The 17268-nt window shown below is 43.4% G+C and overlaps 1 protein-coding gene across 3 annotated transcripts in view; it reads right to left on the bottom strand.

Moving 5' to 3' along the window:
* Nucleotides 1–17268, bottom strand: part of strbp (spermatid perinuclear RNA binding protein) — an 84745-nt gene that overhangs the window by 13921 nt on the left and 53556 nt on the right. For all 3 annotated transcript variants that reach the window (XM_069163702.1, XM_069163711.1, XM_069163693.1), the window contains exons 4-11: nucleotides 14313–14575; nucleotides 13198–13366; nucleotides 10419–10719; nucleotides 6042–6172; nucleotides 5055–5150; nucleotides 4543–4654; nucleotides 2674–2771; nucleotides 1249–1354 (exon numbers count right to left, since the gene is read on the bottom strand). In XM_069163702.1, coding sequence (XP_069019803.1) covers nucleotides 1249–1354; nucleotides 2674–2771; nucleotides 4543–4654; nucleotides 5055–5150; nucleotides 6042–6172; nucleotides 10419–10719; nucleotides 13198–13366; nucleotides 14313–14575 — 1276 coding nt within the window. The remainder of the gene's footprint in view (nucleotides 1–1248; nucleotides 1355–2673; nucleotides 2772–4542; nucleotides 4655–5054; nucleotides 5151–6041; nucleotides 6173–10418; nucleotides 10720–13197; nucleotides 13367–14312; nucleotides 14576–17268) is intronic.

The raw sequence follows: 17268 nt of genomic DNA, 5'->3' as shown, positions 1-17268 counted from the left end.
GAGGCGCACGTGCAGCACAGGAACACACGGCGGCGATGTCGTAGAAAAAAGATCCACGGGAGCGAGCATGAAATATATATAAAATCACAGATAAGATAAACAGAAGTGACAGGCAGGCCAGCAAGCAGTCAGAAAACAACGAAGACATCTAAGCTCCTTCCTAACGTGCACCTTGATCCACACAATGCTCTGGCAATTGTCCATGTCAGCATTGTGAGGTACCAAAATGATCTTCCATGAAAGTCACTTTGGAAATGGGCCAATGTCGAGATCTTATGAGAGTTCCCTGATGCGAGCAAAAGCTGACGCATTCCTGCATAAAGCACAAACAACGTAAAGCGATTTCACCAAGACCTTGGTGTGACACTGGAGACAGGATCACCAAAAAAAAAAAAAATATCCAAAGATATAGGAGCCAAATAGTCCGCAGAAGATAAACATGTTCGTCCTTCAGCCTACAGTGCAGAGTTTTTGTGCCCCCCCCCCCCTTTGATCCATTTGGTTTTAATGACATTTGAAAAATATAGAAAAGCAGCACGATTTACATTTTTGTATCCCCTTCAACAGGAAGGCAGCCAGCTCGGCACAAATCTCTGGGGCGCACGTCCTGCCCATTGAGCGTGTCCGCTGTGTTCATCCAGCCAGTACGGGAATGCCTCACCGGACACCAGACGTAAAAACTCCACATATACATACAAATACAAACAGATTCATCTGGCAGCGATAGTTTTACCGGGATTCTGTGAACTCGTTTGGGAAAAGTTTGAAGCTGATGGACATTCATGTCTGTAAAATACCTGCACTATAGTTTCAAAGCTTTTCCTGTTTTGCCGAATATGTGAGCCTTATTGATGATGCCGCCGGTGGTGGTGCAAAAAAAACCAACAGAAAAAACACCCGATACACCCAGAAAAGTCGTGACTAGTGAGAGAAGATTTAACAAGCCCCTGGCTGACCCCGATACTGTAGACGAACCCAGGTGTGTTACAGTGTCGGAGGAAAAAGGAGGAGGGGGTGGGGGCAGACAGACTTAGCAGTCGCACCTCCAGACGAACGGATCAACACCGTCTGAGTGAAAAATGAATGCCTGCAGACTGACGGGGCTGAAAGGACAGATAATCAAAGACAACGCAGACACAGACTGAAATAATAAAAAAAAAAAAAAAAAAAAAGACGTGCGGATGAAAGGCGGAGAGGCAGGCGGACGAGAACAAAGGCGAAGAGCTGAGCAGGCAGACGGTTACACACCTTCTTTATCAGACCAGGGATATTTCTGTGACGGTTTATTTGAGGGAAGAGGCTCCATCTCTAACACCTTGTAGATCTGCCCGAACGCCATGAGCCTCAGAGCATGCTGTTGAACGCAAAGCACACACACAGCACACACAGGGAGAGAGGGAGAGGAGGGAGAGCTGAGAAAACGAATTCGATCTATAAAGACAGATTTGACATTCAAATATGTGCGGCTCTAATACCATTGAATACGTATTAATGAGGTTTGGTGTTGCCTGCATTTACCATGAAGCAGCTGGAATAAATGTGTTTTTCATTGGACCTTGTATTTGCCTCTAAAATCTCTCGCTGTTAAAAAAAAATTCGAGTTGAGAAACTTTGGATAGTCGCATAAGATATTTTACAACTATTTTTAATACTGTTTAGTACTCGCCATGAGGATGAATTTCATGTCTCAAATATGATCCTGAAATTTTTTATTTTTGACTCGCTCACTTAAAAATTGAATTCATAACACTTACCTACCGTAAGCAAAGCCGTCATACTGCGATTACCTACTTTCAGACAGTACTTTGCAGTTTGCCGTACATATCGGGGAGAGAGGAACTGCACAGTCGCATATTCAGTTTTAACTTTTAACTTTCTGTGATGCGTTTTCCTTCCAGAAGAAAATCTCATCAATAATGTACATTTTGTTCTCAAACTCGGTTGTAGAGTTTTCAATAGCTCTGAAGCTCTGAAGGCAGAACGAAGCAGGAGAGAAGCTAGAATACTCAAGCTGATGTCACAACGTCCATCGCGGCATCAGAACCGTCCTCAAAGATCACCAGACAGACCCCGTGTTTAATTTGTACTCCCTTCCCTTGAAAGGCGTCAGCAGACTTATCACTCTCAATCTCTTGTACACGTCTTCAGTGGACACGAACAGGCAAACAAATGGGACCCGGTAGCGCTGCTAATATAAATCCATTAGGGAGGTATAGTGTCTCGGATATTCATGACGCCGCGTGTAGCTCATTGACAGAATAGCTCCCTCTCTCCTATCTGCTCTTGTATCTGCTTCAATACAATTATCCCCATTGACATTCCAGCCTCGTTCAGGCTGCCTTCAAAGGAAATGGACGGCAGGATTCACTAAGCCATGCGGCTCAGAGGCTGCCCGGCTCAGTCGAGTGTGTGTGTGTGTGTGTGTGTGTGTGTGTGTGTGTGTGTGTGTGTGTGTGTGTAGAAGGACCTGACGGCATGCACGCACACAAATACTGTCCTCAGGGTGGCAGAGATGGATTTATGGCTTGCAGTGACAATAGTTTCCCACACCAATCATTTAAATGCAGCACCACACAGCTATTTCTGGAGACACACACTCTCACAAGTGTGTGTGTGTGTGTGTGTGTGTGTGTGTGTGTGTGTGTGTGTGTGTGTGTGTGTGTGTGTGTGTACCTGTGCGCTGTAGGTAATGGCCTCAGCCTGCTGGTCGCTCATGTTGGCTAGTGTGTTTGTTGGCTCTTTCTCACATGGGTCGTGTAAACCTGGACCACCTGGGGGAAGTGAGAGGAGATGACAGACACACACACACACACACACACACACACACACACACACACACACACACACACACAGATTAACAGTCAGTTGTTGTCACTCTATGTGCTGACACTGCAGCTCAGCAACATTTAATTGGGCTTCACTGCCATGACATAAGTGTCAGTGGAAATCGTGACAATGAAAATGACGGAGAAAACATTTGAAATTGATGAATGTTGCAGGTAAGGGGTACGTGATGAAGCCCTGAAATGATACCACGATATTTGAGTAAATATATAACTGTGGTTTGTCGTACATCTGATCTTTTTTTTAACCAATCCACTTCCACTCTACTGAAGTCACTCCACCATGGAGCTGCTTACAGCCATGCGTGTTGGCCCTGCGCAGAAATTATTCATTTAACATACGTCGTGCTATTATGCTGTACAACAGTTTGCCAGACATTAGAAAAAAGTTTTGAAATATTATCATTATCACGGACTAATTTTTACAAATCATATTAAAAACTAGAATTACTGCTCCGCGGCTGTATACCTTCACCGACCAGTAACAACGCTGCGTAGCGGATTAACAGTGAGGAACTCAACGCCCCAATATTACATATGCATGCAAGCAAACACGCTAAACGGACAACGGGCGTTAAATTGCACATTTGAAAGATGTAATCCTCACCTCACGTCGTTAAGTCAAATCTGCTTGGACATTTTTTTGCGGGTTGTGTGGAGTTTGCACGTGATTTTATGATTTTCCTAAACATTTATTTAATCAGGCCCAAAGTGTTCTCATGCTTGGCCAATAAAGCTGATGGACAGTCGACAATGTTTCAAATATAGATGAAGCTACAAATTCCAAAACATGACTGCTTCACACGTTTTCATTTTGACAGCACAGAAGATCAATAGTCACCCAACAGTGACACCCAAGATCAGCGTCACCGATTCAGTATCCGACCAAATGTGAAATATAGTCACAATCTCCTTTCTCTTTCTCAGTTAGGGTGTTGAATAATGGCTAGAAAATTGGTTTTGACCTTTGATCTTCAGGATTTAAAATGTCATCACTTTATCCAATTCGATTTTTTTTTTGTGTGCAATTTTGCTCAACTTAGCATATGAATATTTGAGATATGACCACAACGGTGATTTGTGAGGTCACAGTGACCTGTAACGCCAAAATCGAATCGGCTCATTCGTGAGTCCAAGTGAACGTTTGTGCCAAATGTGAAGAAATTCCCAGAGGGCGTTTTTGAGATATAGATATAGAACACCTCTACTGTAGGTAAATATATATAGTCTTCGTTTTTACCAGTCAACTTAACATGACCTGTTTTTATTTGCATTTATGTTAAACTCTGATGTATTTTTTTTTTTTTTTAAATCTCCTTGTAATCCTTTCAAAAGTTGGACCTCAGTGATCCTCAGTCTGAAACGACATCACTGGCTTTTGGACCCAAACTGCATTTGTTAAATTAAATCAAATGTAACGGCGCTTTAATGAACAGACTTTTTTTTTCCCCCCCTGAAGATGCACATCATTTTTCTGGAAGCCATTCAGCTGCCCCTAATTAAGACGCTCTCATAATGACAGCGCTGCCCTGCTGGGTCATTCAAAATGTCTCGACCTCTCTTACAGACCCACGAACCGTATCCGCTCGTCTTTCCAAATTAGGCACGGCCCGCAGCTCCGCTCGAGAATTAGCATGAAAATACAAATTCCCATCCGCTCAACAGCCGCGACATTCCTGCATCCACCAGGACGACGTACCCGGTAGCAGAATGCCGGAGGCCAGGCACTCCATGACTCGGCGCAGGGCTTCTCCCGCCCCGAGGGGTCTGTTGCAGGTGGCAATGGCCTTCTCACAGATGAGCTCTAAGGGCTGCAACGAGCGGTACAGACGGACACAGATCACAGATGAGTGGACCACAGTGAAGAAAACCAGGTGCCGTGTCATCAAAAACATCAAACTGACAAAAGAAATTTAACTTGGTAAGAAGTAGACTGGAAAAATATTCAAAAACATGTTTTACTATCTGTTCCCAAAAGTTTTTTTTTTTTTTTTATTCATATCACAGACTCCCTATTCATCAGAATTCTTCATTAATTAGTATCGCACAGTATGTCCGTTTATTTACAGCTGTGATGTCATTTAAAAAAACAAAACAAAAAAAACCAAACTAATTTCACAATGTATTGTATAAACGTTCAAGAGGGCTTTACAGTTTTATTTCATTTCGAAGGATTGACCCTCAAACAGGTGATTACAGCTAAAGACTCACCCATCCCTTGAGAGGTTCCCAGATGGGGTGTCTATTGCACATGTCTCTTAGTATCCTGAGAACGATAACGCAGGACTTGAGTCCGTTCACTCGAGCCTGAGAGAGACGGAGGGACGGAGAGGAGGGAAAGACGGAGGGAGGATTAAACGGAAAGAGGAAGGAAGGGAACAAATTGAGCACAGGAGGAGTCGTGTTTGTGTAAATACAAAGTCACAGTCATAATGAAGTGATTGTTTCCTGTCCAAAAGTCTGCATGAGCTCCCAACACAGGGAAGACATGTTAACAACGCTACACATATTGAATTTAGGTGATTTAAAAGTATATTTTTCTCTGTCTTCAGCACATAAATATATTCTGAACTATTTCTTTCTTTCTTTTTTTTCTTTTTTTGTCAGTAAGGGAAGTGAGTCGGGAGATAGATGGGGAAGGGTATGGGAGGAGAATCAAAGGGAAGCATTGACATAATGTACAGAGCAGGCAGGTTCACATAATAGCCAAAAAGAAAAACAAGTATCAACCATTGCTTTTGTAGCCTTACGATACCTCTTCAATTCAACCTTTTGCAGCTCATATATAGCAGGTGGAGTTCAACATCGTGTATCGAGCAAAATACACTTTGGAAGGATGAGAGAATCTGCAAGCATTTTTAGGAAGTGATGTGTGACATTTGGCCGTTTTTTGTTCACAATGTTGTAAAACAACATCCTCGCATATTGAAGTGCATACGAGCGAGCGTCAAACAAAACATCTATCGGCCGTGATGCATTTAATTACGAGAGAGTATTTGTACTTGTTGCAACATGTACATTCAAATCTCGGTGTCAATTTACACTCGCGTGTGCGCGCTCTCGATGGGTCTGATTTTGAGTGGGCTCGACGAGCGGCGGGGCGTTCGCCGACGGGGAGCGCGGCGGCGCCGCCTCTGGGTGAATCGTCAGGCTACAATAAGCATCGGGCACGAAGACAGGAAGTGAGTGGGTGCCGACCTGGAACCACTTGGCGTGTCGCAGCGCTGCCAGGGCCAACAGACATCTGTGTCTATCCAGCACCTCCCCCTCCTCCTCCTCCTCCTCCTCCTCCTCCTCAGCCTCCACTCTCTGCGCAGCAGCACCCAACACTGCCACAAAACAATAACAACCCGATATAGAGAACGTAAAAACACACACACGTCATGTCCGAGTGTGTGTGTTTGAATGTCGCGCGCGCGTGGATGTACGCAGACACACTTGAGAAAGTTGCGCGTGAAAGCATACACACACACACACACACACACACACACACGCACGTGCATGGATATTTTTGGTACATACAAGGCGCTTTTCATGCCATAAGGTTGTCCCTCCTTGTACGAAGTGCTCCCTCTCTCTGTACCGTTCACAGATCTGCGGTGAATGCTCGGAGAGGCCTCCTCACGCTTTAAACGGCGTGTCATTTTCAACCCTGTGATCGGACCGATGTGTGCTGACGCCACCACACGTTGACATGTCGTCCCTCCTACTCACAGATGTGTTGAAAATCACACCCGCTGGTCAACGGTGATTTTAGTAGTTCACATCCATCCAGTTACGGACAAATCGGTGAAAGGGAGAGCAGCCGAGGACTCAAAGGATGGGGCAACTTTGTGGGATGGAGAGCCTCCCCTCCCCCTCCCCAACCCCCTTTCACAGACATACACCAAACAAATACCTAAGGAATGTTTGATTTACTGTGTGGGCACAGTTGAGGCACATCCAGTTATTTAATTTGTGCCCAGCAAGGTAAATCAATCTCTCCTTTATGTATTTGAAGGGGATTTTTATTTATTTTGATCCAGTCTGCACCAGGCCAGGAATCAAAATAGGAGTGTTTTTTTCTTCTGGATTACTTAAGGTGCACTTGATTTCACAGGCTCAAAGAGAAATGGTGCAGAGAAAGAAATTCAACAACCCATATGGGCAAAACACAGAATCAAGCGCTCCTAAAGTAGAACTGAAAAGAAAAAAAAAGAAAAGAAAACAATTCTGAGATAGTTTGACCCAGTCTGAGACAAACACAACACAGGAGGGATCAAGGCAGGGTTTAGTCAGAGTTGGCAGGTAAAAAGAGGAGCATTCGTCTACTTTTATATGTGAGCGTTTGATTCATGCTGCCCGGCACACCAGGCTGGTTCAGTCACTACACTCTGGACCTTTCTGCCACTCCAGAATAAGCACAAAGTATATGCAGGGCGAGCTGAATCAAACGCAGCTGTGTATGAATGAGTGCAGTTACATGGAGTTTTCAGACGGGGTTTATTAAGTGCGGGGACCTACTGGAGATGATATTAAACACACTAAAGAGCCCTTCGGGCCTTTATGAAAACACAACTGGGCAAATATTCTCTTCCTCCCTCTCCCGTAAAAAGAAAATCCTTTACTCAAGAGGCATTAGGTTGAAATGTCAGAGCATCTACCTGAATGTAACCATGAATTCATCTGACCAATTATTGCAGTGCTGCTCTTCCTCTACAGCATGCAGCGGTGCGTGTGTGTGCTTCTGTGCCGGGTATCGTGGTGTATTTTAAGGAGTGCGAGTGGCCACAGCTGCATGTGGGGCCGCTTTGCCGCCAGTGGATCATTACAGTCTTCCAGCTTGTCCTCCCACCGTTCTCTCAAACGCTCTGCTGCCTCACTCAGCACTTCTTTTTTTTCCCTTTTTTTTTAAACATCATTATCTCTGTGCTAGAGATGCCTTCGTCTCATCTAAAAAATAAAAAAAAAACGTCCCTTTGCTATCGTGTCTCTAATTCGCTGTCTCGCGCTGCATCGGTGTGGAAGGAGCACGCGTGCATGCAGTACATGTGTGCATAGACGACTTAGCTTCAATAAAACATTAAACTGCAACATAAATATTTAACATGTGACACATAGAAAAATCAAACACCCCAACCCCAATCCACAAGGTGACCGGTTAAAACTGCACACAAGGGGAAACATTACCATTTCAAATCAATATATCAATTACCTGACATCCAATCCGAAGGCATTATTGATCCATCTAACAGCAATTCAAATAGCTGGAGTTTACTGAACACATTGCACAAACATGCAAAACCGATAGCTTTCACGTCTACTTAATGAGTAACTGCACCATGCGGTTGTTGTTGCTGCGTGTGTTTGTGTGATATTTCAACTGTTCCAAGAGTCACTGGTGTTTGGCTAACGCATTTTGTTAATGCGAAAAAGTATGCGAACCTGCCGTTTAAAATATGATCCCAATAAATCTGAGCAATTAAGATATCCAGTGTGACGGGTATTTTTTGTGTGTATCCGTCAAGTGCAAAATATGACTGTGTGTGTGTGTGTGTGTGTGTGTGTGTGTGTGTGTGTGTGTGTGTGTGTGTGTGTGTGTGTGTGTGTGTGTGTGTGTGCGCGCGCGCGCCCGTGTGTTAGAGAGAGAACATGTGAGCGGTGCTCTTCTGCCGAGGCGTGCGGAATGATGAACGGCTAACCCGCGTGTTATGTCTCATCTCTGTCTGAGGCCCGGGTGTCTTGTTGGACGGGAGCCACGGGATGGATGGGACATTTGCTACTGCTCGGTTATTGATTTCGCTGGCCTGCTGGCAACGCTTCCCCGTCCCACCTCCCACTATTAATTGCAAGCAGTTCCTGCTCCCCGTGAAAGCAGGGGAATGGAGACGGCTTGTTAGGAGGAAGAAACAGCACACGGCTCCTGCGTGCTCCAACTCGTGTCTTTCGCTCTGTTGCGCGTACTTGAGTATATTGAGCCCCTTGGAGCAGCCTGCTTTTTAATCATTACTTTTACAGTCACATCTGGACACATTCATTGCACTACTTGTGTTAATTGGGAGGCTTGTGGTCAGCTGATCCCAGGTCTGCTGCCGTTGTGAGATCCTATCACAGCTACGGCCCCTCGTGACTTTATTCAAAGCATAAAAAACAGTTACTGTGGGGGATTATTATCTTTTGTTGTTGTTGCTTTTCTCTTTCCACTGTCGTAGTCTGCCATTGGAACTGTGCTACGAGCTCATTTTAAAGGACCACACTGCAGTGCAGAGAGATGCAGGCTGGGTACTGAAATTTGGTACCAATTAACAAGGGATTTTTCGATAGCAGATGTTACCGAAGCAATTTGGTCAATGCCGCGAAAGTATCAAAGTGCGGTACCCAGCCGTACCGTAATGCCATAACAGTTCTACAATTAGTCCAAAATTCCAGTGCACATCCACTGATAAAGACTCCGTGGGGCTCTCTCATTTAAATCAGTGCTGCTTTGATACACAGACTACCTGTGAAATTTAGGGTGGACTTCGAAGTAAAAGATCGAGTAAAGGAATTAAAGCCTCAATACAGTTCCACCATATGAAAGTGGACCGCTGATCTCTGCTCGGTCCACTCTGTCTCTCAGCTGCTCTCGGTGGTTCCCTGCTCAAAGGTCAAGACGTGACAGAGCATTTTGTTTTTTCGTTAGTCCCGGCTCTCTGAGGGTGAGATCGTCAGTGTTTCCCCTGGCAGAGACAGACAGCAGGTTCACCTGTGTCCACCCTGTGCTCTCCCGTGTGAGGCTGCCCTGTACTTCATGAAATCAGACGTGCGGCGGAGCAGAGAAACGGATATCGGACGCAAATGCAGCTCTACGAGTACCTTCGTATTCAGTTTCTTTTCCCAGGACGGTGAAAGGGGAAACACTGATCACTGGAAATACCTCCCTGCCTTGACTGGGCTTGACTTTTATTTAGTTTTTGTTTGTGTTAATTATATTTCGTACATACAGTTGTTTTATAATGTTTAGCGACGGGAAGCACTGCTATTTACATGCAACATAGTTGAGAGCTACAGCCTGGGAATATTGCCCTCCTGTATATCTAGCAGGTTATCTTGTCAGAATGACGGTGCGTACGTTGTTTACTTTTACCACAGGAAGACCTTTCATGGTAGAAATTATGTCAGTTATATCCTCATACAGACGTGTAAAAAGGACGGCAATGTAACTTTAGATTTTCTTTTACTTTATTAAGTTACTCTCAACTTGAAGTGTTTTATTTCATGAGATACTTTTGTATTCTAAGTTAAATAGGTACTTTTTGGTTCTTGAGTGCAGCTTTTGGTTTCTCTACCCACCTCTGCCTGTACCTGTCCTGTCCTGTGTCAGCATCAGTTAATGAGGTCAAACCTCTTGTGTTTGGAAAAAAACAAAACATTGTATTCAATAATAACATACACATTTAATTTAAAATTCAGTTGTGTGTGTGTGTGTGTGTGTGTGTGTGTGTGTGTGTGTGTGTGTGTGTGTGTGTGTGTGTGTGTGTGTATGTGTGTGTGTGTGTGTGTGGTGTGAGGAATGAAGAAAAAAAAAAAATCCAACTTTCCTGTCTGTGTTCCTACCTTGACCGTTTTTCTTTTCTTGCTCCTCCTCCTCTTCTTTCACCTTCTCCTCCATATCTTCTCCTTCATCCCCATTCTCCACCTCCTCCTCCTCCTTCTCCTCCTTCTCCTCCTCCTCTTCTTCCTCTTCCTCCTCCTCTTCCTCCTCCTCCTCCACCTCATCATCTTCTTCCTCATCTTCCCTCATGGCCGGTGAGGTAAGGGTAATCTTCAGTGTGAGTTTGGGCTCTGTTGTAGATTGTACCAAGATGGCCGCCTCGGGCAAGGAGCTCGTGACCTCGTATTTTTCTTCTGTCAGCTTCTGTCATGTGTCAACAGACATAACTGGATGGTCAGAGGCCAAGGTCACAACAGGACTCGGTACAGACAAAGAAGCAAAATATATCTGAGCCTGCCGAGACGTGGCAACAACATCACTAGAGGTATGATAGGATTAAAATACTATGTGAAAACAGAGAAAGTGATTAGCTCTGCAGATCTCATATCTCCTTTCATTTGTAAACAGGGCTATTTTAGGCCGCAGGACTGAAACAGTCATTTGAAATGTGAGAAGTATCTCCAAGAAGAAACAAAGCCTGGACCCTTCAGCAGATCACTGTGGGAAAGAGCTCATAAGACAGGGAAGTTAAAAAAACAAAAAACAATTGGGTTTTCAAGTAATTTTGATAAGGCTAATTAAATCCAGCAGGACAATTCAAACACACATATGGACTGTCAAATCATCAAATAACCATCATACATCATAACAACTCGCGCCGAGCTGTGAAATGTCTCTGTCGATAACAAAGGGACCAAAGTTCATTTGATGTGCAGATGAAAGCTCAAATTTTACCAACACTGTCTTCCTCTATTTTCTTCTTAGTCACTCATCTGGTTGTGAAAGTATCCATCTGTGTATATACGCTGTGCTTCATTCAGCCTTCAGTCTGAATAAAAACAATTATGGCTGACCTCTGCAGTCACAACTAAGACTTGCCAATGATAATGAATTCATGTCGGCACGCACAGCGGCCACAATTGTTACTTGATACGCACTTGTATATAATATACTTAAACAAATGAAAACACTCAAACACTCATCACAGGTACACACACACACACACACACACACACACACACACACAGACTAACAAAAGTCATGAAGTGGCCTTGAGGGGGATTTTGTGAATGCACGTCTTGTACCTGCTATTAGTGCTCAGGCTCTTTTTGCACGTCAACTGTGTTGTTCACTTGTATTATTGACATCGCTGGGAAATCAGTCTTTCCATATGGTCACTTTATGCAAACAAAACTGCCATAAAATTGTTAATTGCCAACTATTTTGATAATTAAATAATCATTTTGAGTCCGTTATCTAAATGGAAAAATGCTCAAATTCCCTGATTCCAACTTCTAAAATTTTTTTTTAGAAGGACTGGTTCCTTTAGTCCTCTGTGATAAGAAAGCCAATATATTTTGTTTGTGGACTGTTTGTCGGGACAAAACAGGACATTTTAGGCTGTGCATGACATTTTTCTCCCAAAGAAAACAACAACAACAGCTAATTGATTCATCAAACAAAATAATTGACAGATGAATCAATCATGACAATAATTGTTAGTTGCAACCCCATATAAGTTTTTGTTTTTTCATTGCTCAGGTAATGGTTAAATTCAGGGTTATGTATCCATTATGTGATGTCCTCCAAAGTGAGAAAAATAAGTGTGTCTGTGTTTGTGCATGTTTCAGATGCTCTTTAAGTGAGCATTGTGTCGGCCCAACTACATCCCATTTGGCTCTGATGAGAAAATCAAAATCTGTGGTCACTGAGCCAAGACATGAGATTACCTCCCTGCCTGCACACACCTACAGGAAACACACACACACACACACACACACACACACACACACACACACACACACACACACACACACACACACACACACACACACACACACAGGCTCTCGGTCTCCTTCTAACAAAATGTAAATGTGAGCGCAGACGAGGCGCAGAGGCAGAATTTATTCATGGAATAATCTGTGCGCTGTCCAGTTAGGTTGGGAAGTGTTTCCCCCTCCCTTGCTCAATACTTTCATCCTAAGTCATTTCAACACTTTAGCAGGCTGCAACAATATCTAAAAGATTTACAAGGGGTTTAATTCCCAGGGGCTAAATAAAGACAGAAAAGTTTAATTCCTAGATTACAAAATATAACAAACAAAAAAAGGGTCAAAGTCAATGCACGCAAAAAAAAACAACAAAAAAAAAACAAACAAAAAAAAAGTCCTGCATATCTGAGCCTGTTTTGCGTGCTGCTCTGTGAACCGCAGGTGCTCATCAGCATTTTTTTTTAATTTTTTTTATATGTATCGTGTGGGTGTGAATGTCAGGAGTCCCACTTCTGTGCCATGACTTGTTAATGAGGAAACGTGACACTGACGTAGTGACAAAAGTATTAATCACACATTACTCATACATACTAAAACACCTCTCAACTTCTCACCTGACCGTATTGCTGTCTGTTATCTACTTACGCCTCACACTCGCACTCACAACACCTCACTGCACAATACAGCAAGAGCTGGCAAATTCAAAGCAGAAACACTCCGAACATGTGGAAGCTTATTCAAATAGCTTCATTTCTGACACCCCAGAGGACTGTGTGGTAAAAAAAAAAAATAGTCATTTTTGGATTAAATTTGGCAGACAGTGATGTCACCGAGTCTTTAATGCAAGGCTCACAGTCAAATGTGTGTGTGTGTGTGTGTGTTTGTGTGTGTGTGTTAGTGTGTATCTAACCTCGATCTGTGTGGGTAAATTGTGACAGACAGTGTCCAGCAGTGTCTGTGTGGGTTTGTCTCTGCACATCAGCACCAGCTCCAGGTCCATGTCGCCTTTGATCAGGAGTCCTTTGGCCACAAGGCCGATCCTCATCACTCCACACAGCACGCCACCACTGCTGGGCTCCCTGTATTTTTTTTTTTTTTTTTAGAGAAACACAAACGATAGATAACTCTTCTTCTGGTGGTTTTAAACTGTAACTACATACACTTTTTTTTTTAGTTTGCATCTAAAATGCTCCAGGTAACATTTTTCTGTGGTTTGCTCTCGGGGAGTTGGCGAAGTAAATACCAGAAAAATTATCTCGTTACGGATTCGAGAAAATAAACTGTCACACTATTATAACTCTGATAACACACTCAAGCCTACAATTATCCTACAATGTTGTGTGGCGTCTAATAAATATAATTACACTCCAGGTCCAATCCAAAGGAGCTCCCACTTTCTTTTGCGCAGCATTGATACCCACATTTAAAACAAACAATCTCTTGGAAAGTAGCTGAAAGTAGTCTTTGATTAAAAGATTAAAATACAAGGTTCCTGTTAACACTGCCAAATAAGATCAGACAAGGCAATTCAAGACTGTAATGAGAAGTAGTGAACCATTCATAAAAGGATTCATGATGATAGCCAACCGTGAAGACTGTCGGAGACTGTCAACTGGTCGTGTAACACAGGCTTCGTCTGCCTAACCGAAGAAGATTTTCCTCTGTGTCTCCATGGATGAGCCATGATTTTCGAATAATCATTAAAGTTTAGGCAACAGGCGTCTTTTTACCGGCTTGTTTTTACAGTGTGACACCATCACCACAGGGTGGCGGTAATGCACCTAAAAGCTGTTTGCCGACCGCCATAAGGCAGCAAAAGAAAAGGATCAACATATTAGCACAGTAAAATGTGTGCTGCACACACGTGTGCTCATCATAAAATGCTCCTCCTGATTCATCTTTATTTCGGACCGGAAGTAAGACGAAACAATCAATCAAAACAAAGAAATCGATCAAAAACAAGTCATTTCCTACACGCGAAAATAATAATTAGCCGACGCCCCATTGTGCGTCACGTCTGGCTACCTGTAGCTGTCACTGGATTTCTCCGTTTTATCGCTGGGCTCGTCACCGGGATCATCCTCCTCTGTGCTGTCCGCTGGTTGGCTGTCAAACTGGTTGTGGACGTCGCCGCTGCTCTGATCCAGCCAATCGGACACGTGTTTGAGGGCGCACTCGACGCTGGACACCAGCGTCTGAACGGCTTCCAGCTCCTGAGAGGAGGGGTAGATGGTAGAGTGCTTTGCCATGACGTGGCGGTCATCGTTACTAAAGGAACGGAAGGACCTCTGAAAGAGAGAATGAGAAACAACAGAAATAAACGATTAAGATTACTGATTAAGATTCGAAGGAAAAACAGTAAGACACAAGGGTGCATAGACACCCGCAAACAAAAACACAAAAACACACACTCTCCTCCCCTTTGCAAACAGCTAAGGCACCACTGGAGAGGTTTCGGCAACCGATTGAGCTTTAATCCATCAAGTCAATGCCTTGGACTTCCTGTTGGGGACTGACTTTTCTCTGTAATACATCCAAAATAATAACAAAACAAAAAAAATACAAAAACTGATGCAACACAACCACCAGCTAAAAAAAAAAAGCAGACAGGATGCTACTTGCTTTTATGCAGTGAGGACATACATTTCTTTTATGGGAGAGAAATCAATTTTTCAATGACAGCTCCTATTTAATGTCACTGACCCTGACACACACACACACACACACACACACATACACACACACACACACACACACACGCGTACACACAGCTATCAGAAATTCATCTCGCCACCGTCCTCACGTCGTCTCCACCTGTCCTAATTCAATCAGACATTTTGGCCTCGGGAATTCGTGTCAGCTCTTCAGTCTTTCTCATTTGTTACCTTCTGCTCTCTCTGAGGTTGAAGGAGGGAAAACCACAGAAGAAGGACACCAGGTGCGAGGCGTCAGACGGGTGACAAAATAGAAGAAAGCCAAGAAGAGAGTGAATAGATAACAGCAGAAGAGGGCTTGAAGAACGGTGCAGAATCTTTGAATTGAGCCTCCGCTCCCACATCCATTTCAGTGCTTTCTCCTTTTTAAAGATGAACGGGGAAGTGAAGAGATGAAGGAGAGGAGCAGGTGCAACTCTGGCTTTTGTGATTTGGATCCTGCAGTTACAACCATCCAGATGGGTTACTGCGCTTATGTGCACTCATACGAAAACATTTTGTAAAATGTATGTGGGCTGTTATGATCCTTTCATGTGGCATTTCAGTAGGTAATGGTCACGGTAGATATTATTGAAGCATATTATTTAACCTGGCATTTAGAATTGATCATAATCTATTAACAAAGCATTCAATTTGTTGTAATACATATATTTTTAATTCTGTGCGATGATTGGTGAAAGAAATACTCGCACAACAGATAATTAATATCCATCATAACACATTATTTCATATGAATTGTTCAGTGCAACATCACTTCTGTTGTACTGCTCAACAGCGCAGTTTTAGTTCTCTTTTGTGTCACTGTACACAAACCACAAACATATCCTGTCAACCGGCATGTTGAAGTCACTTCTGCTTTAAAGTTGCTCATCTGTGACTCGTAATTTGTATTTTTCCTTTACAAATAGAAAGATATGTCTAGAAATGACAAGCTTTTATTTATATTGTACCTTGGTAGCCTGAATCTGAAGGATGGGGTTCATTTTTAAACAGTAGAGGTTATCACGCTACGCTGGGAGGCTGATGTGCGTAACACGGCACGAGGAGGGCGCTCTCAACAAAGCTGCAAAGTAGACCTGCTTATCTCCAAGACCCACATTTCCCTTTATTCACCTCACATCTGCTCAGAGAGCCACACAGCAGCCATCATAACCAACACACACACATACGCACGCGCACACACACACACACACACACACACACACACACACACACACACACACACACACACACACGAACACACACACATACACATACACACACACACACACACACACACACACACGAACACATACACATACACACACACAAGAGCAGAGATGACCTTTTTCAGTAGTACGGATAGTGTAGTTTGAGTGCTACTATCAATCTACTTGAAATCCAAGGAACACACATACACACACACACGTACGTTACATTGACTTACATTAATTTACCCTCACCCTGACCATAACCACGACATTATGGGGACTTGCGTTTTGACCCCAAAGTCCACAAGTCCCCATAATATGAATGTGTAAACAGATTTACGCCCCCTCAACATGAGTAATACAAGTACACACAAGCCTGTGCATTGACTACCATTCACTGTGGATAGATAGCCTTACCATATCCTTGACCATAACCTCAGTTCACAACTCACCCTTCATCTTAACCAGGACCTCAGGAAGACTAAACGTTATGAGGACCTGGCTTAGATCTCCATGACAACTACTGGTCCCGACAACGTCGGGGTTTATACCAGAAAGGGTCCCAATAGGGTAACAAAAATGCGTGGACACACACACACACACACACACACAGACACAGAGAGAGAGAGAGAGAGAGAGAGAGAGAGAGAGGTAATACACACTTCATCCCATTCCTAATTGAACTAGTGCCATTCTCTTTCAGGAGAGTGAGTGAGATAAAGCCATTAACAGAATGGAGAACAAGCACCGCACACTAACGGCAGCTTCAGCCTGTGCAGCTCAGTATGGAGAGTGTCGCACGGACATTTTTACAGGGTTACACACTCCCTTCCCACCGAGACTCTGCGGTGATTCTCCCAATAGTTTGTCAAGAATGAAATGGACTGAATTTAGATACCATGAGAGGATTGTTCGTATTAAAAGTATGACATCTTTTTTTTTTTTTTTTTTTTGTGGTCCTACTTGATTATGTTTTAATTTAGATCACGGAGATGAGCGTGGTCTCATTTGACATTTTCAAGCCATCAATGTTTGAATGTTGCTTTCAGCAGATCTTCATTAATCTTATGAGTCACA

Source organism: Embiotoca jacksoni, unplaced genomic scaffold, assembly GCF_022577435.1.
Source record: "Embiotoca jacksoni isolate LCO1_2020_lvr unplaced genomic scaffold, fEmbJac1.0.p SCAF_10, whole genome shotgun sequence".
NCBI classification, from domain to species: domain Eukaryota; kingdom Metazoa; phylum Chordata; class Actinopteri; family Embiotocidae; genus Embiotoca; species Embiotoca jacksoni.
This window is presented reverse-complemented; position numbering and strand designations above follow the sequence as displayed.